We start from the raw sequence: 3,071 nt of genomic DNA, 5'->3' as shown, positions 1-3,071 counted from the left end.
GTCTGTGGGTCAGGATCGTCTGAGGAGGAAGCAGATGAATGGAGTTGCGCACGGGAACTTTTATTTAAGTCTGATTCTGACGGTAAATTAAATATCTGACAGTGATCATTACACAGTGTGGCTCTAATTCTNACGTGGAACAAATTATTTTATTGACTGTGGGAAAAAAATTATGTACTTGTTTCTTATGTTACATAACTGATATTTTGTATCTATTAGAGTTAGTAGGTATGATTAGCACAAGGGGCAAGACTTAATTTTTACTGGTGAAGTTTCTGTGAAAAAATGGTAAAGAAGTTAAACTAGTTTGATTAGATCTGTATGAAGTAAACTTGTGAGATTTAGAATCATAATCCAGTGTTTAGTATCATTGGTGAGTAATTGTTTAAATGAAGAATTTGACCTTATGTTGTTTTTTCTTTTTAGAGTGCAAGAACCACAACATTGAAAAAGTGCATTTATCCTCCTTGAATAAATGCTCAGTGTGCCATGGACCATGTTCCCCACTAAAGTGGTGGGGACTACGTTGTACAGGTTAGTTCCTATTTTTTAAATTGTTTTCAGACACTGCAGAACAAAAAACCTAAGCCTGTCGGTGTCTTTTATTGAAACCTTAATCAGAATAAGCTTTTTTAAAAGGTAAGAAAATTATGACTTAACGTATTAGTAAAATAAAGTTTGGAGTCAGGGCTCTAGACTAACTTTTTGCACTGGTTGTACCGGTGGCCTAACTTTTCCTTAGGTGCACCAGCACAAAAGTTAGGTACACCTAAATTTGCAAACGCATCGCATTTAACATCGAAGTTTTACAGGTTTGCTTTTTAATATCATTGTCCATTAAGACAAAATTAACTCAATTATTTTACAATCTAGCAAAAATAAAGTTCTATATTTGAACCAGAATTGTAGACCTATAACTTACTGAAAAGTATTTAAAGTGATTCAATGACCTGATAAAGAAAATGAAAAAAAAATCTAAATTTTAAGTGCAAATGTTTAAGAGCTGAACATCTTATCAACATCTTAAACATTTCATGGTTAAATGTATTTAAGACTACACATGTTTCTCAGATGGACAACTCATGCCTTCAGGATCTTGGGCCAAACCTGATGAACAGAGAATTATGATTAACAGCAGAAATATTACTAATATTTATTAAATGAGAAAAAGCTTTCTAAAATAATGAAAATAACACAACGTGAAAGTCTTAAATTTAGTTTGTATTAGTTGAATTTTATGTATCTCGTTTAAAAACTAAGCTGTGTAGTCATAAAACCATTTTCAGAACCTGGAATGTAACTGTGGTGAAGCCAATTATATGTAACAGCGGCTTGCCATACAGGTGAGCTTAGTCATGCTGCTGGAATGATCTGCTGCTGCTGCGCTCCCAGAGCAGAGAGCCCGATGAACTTTGCTACAGAGACTTAAGAGCAAGCAACCATCCACATATCATTTACACAGTTAACAACAAAAGAAAAGTTTTTCCGACTCTGGGTTGAAAAAAAACCTGTTGATTCACTGCGCACCAGAGCGTGTGTGCGCGTGCATGTTTTTGCTTCACGGAGGGGAAGGAAAGTCCTCACGAGGATAGAAGAACAAGCGTGTGTATGTGCGCACGCAGTTGTAGAGCGGAGCGCTGTGTTGTGTATGTGCGCACGCAGTGTGTAGAGCGGAGCGTTGTGTTCATACTGCTAGATAGCGTTTTACGGGACATTGAGACTTTTTGCTTCAACTGGCAACTTAGAAACGGGTGATTTGTTTTATTTGTCTTCCTCATTGATTGAACTCCAATAAGCAGAGTTCCATTTGGTAAGTTTTCCCAGCAGTGGAAGCTGCAGAAACGTGTGTGTGCGGGCTTCAGATGGTGTTTTTGTTTTACACATCAACCCATAACCAATGTGATTTGAAGAACTGACTTTTCATTGGTCTCTTCACCCCATGACAGGCATACAAGAACATCAGAAATCCTCATGACAAGGAGGAAACACATAAGGCCTCACCCCAACCAGAATGGTGGGCAAGAAGATCCTCCATCCGCAGAAAGAAACTTCCTGRCCAGACAAGAGAAAAGGAGGATGAAGAAAGTTCAACAGACAGTGACAGTCCTGCAGCTGGACCTCCAACATATAACACCATGAAACACTACAACAGCATAGAGGACTCTGACAACTCCTCAGGTAGGTACTGCAAGTCTGCCATGGAGTCGTGGTGATTTAGTTTACATGTGTCTTTGCTTTAGTAAAATCAATCTACTGCAGTTCCTGTAATCTCCAGGTGTTGACACTAACCAATGAACTGTGGGTTGTTCTTTAACAGATGTGGTGGATATCACAGAAGAGTCCATAATATTTTCAAACAAAGACAATGTGGCAAATGGTAAGACATTTGTAAATTTCTTAAGTAGCATTAATGTTAATTTGATTAACTATTTACAGATGATCATTTTCATCGTGTACTTGATGATCCTTCTTATATACCCCATCTTACATTTAGGTCCATATATACAGTATATTTGGACACTGACACAAATGTTGTATTTTTACCTCTTAACTGAAACATATTCAAGTTATAGTTATATAATGTACATGGACATGAAGTCCAGACATTCAGCTTTCATTTGAAGGTATCTACATTAAAATTGGATGAAGGGTTTAGGAGTTTCAGCTCCTTAACATGTACCACCCTGTTTTTAAAGGGACCAAAAGTAATTGGACAATTGACTCCAAGGTTATTTCATGGACAGATGTGGGCAATCCCTTCATTGTGTCATTCTCAATGAAGCAGATAAAAGGCCTGGAGTTGATTTGAGGTGTGCTGCTTGCATTTGGAAAGTTTTGCTGTTAAGTAAACATGTGGTCAAAGGAGCTCTCCATGCAGGTGAAACAAGCCATCCTTAAGCTGCAAAAACAGAAAAAAAACATCTGAGAAATTGCTACAATATTAGGAGTGATAAAATGTACAGTTTGGTACATCCTGAGAAAGCAAGCAAGCAATCAAGCAATCAAGCCCCTCATATGCAAAAAGACCAGGGGCCTCATATGCAGAAAGACCAGGGGCCTCATGTATAAAC

The 3,071-nt window shown here is 37.6% G+C and overlaps 1 protein-coding gene across 1 annotated transcript in view; it reads left to right on the top strand.

Annotated features, from left to right (window-relative positions):
* The window catches only part of LOC106532592 (DNA (cytosine-5)-methyltransferase 3B), a gene marked incomplete in the record, with an annotated part of 88,024 nt that overhangs the window by 31,613 nt on the left and 53,340 nt on the right, over positions 1–3,071 (top strand). Inside the window, 2 exon segments of the mRNA XM_014028697.1 lie at positions 1,947–2,178; positions 2,318–2,377. Of these exon segments, the coding sequence (XP_013884151.1) occupies positions 1,947–2,178; positions 2,318–2,377 (292 nt within the window).

Source organism: Austrofundulus limnaeus, unplaced genomic scaffold (genome assembly GCF_001266775.1).
Source record: "Austrofundulus limnaeus strain Quisiro unplaced genomic scaffold, Austrofundulus_limnaeus-1.0 Scaffold798, whole genome shotgun sequence".
NCBI classification, from domain to species: Eukaryota; Metazoa; Chordata; class Actinopteri; order Cyprinodontiformes; family Rivulidae; genus Austrofundulus; species Austrofundulus limnaeus.
This window is presented reverse-complemented; position numbering and strand designations above follow the sequence as displayed.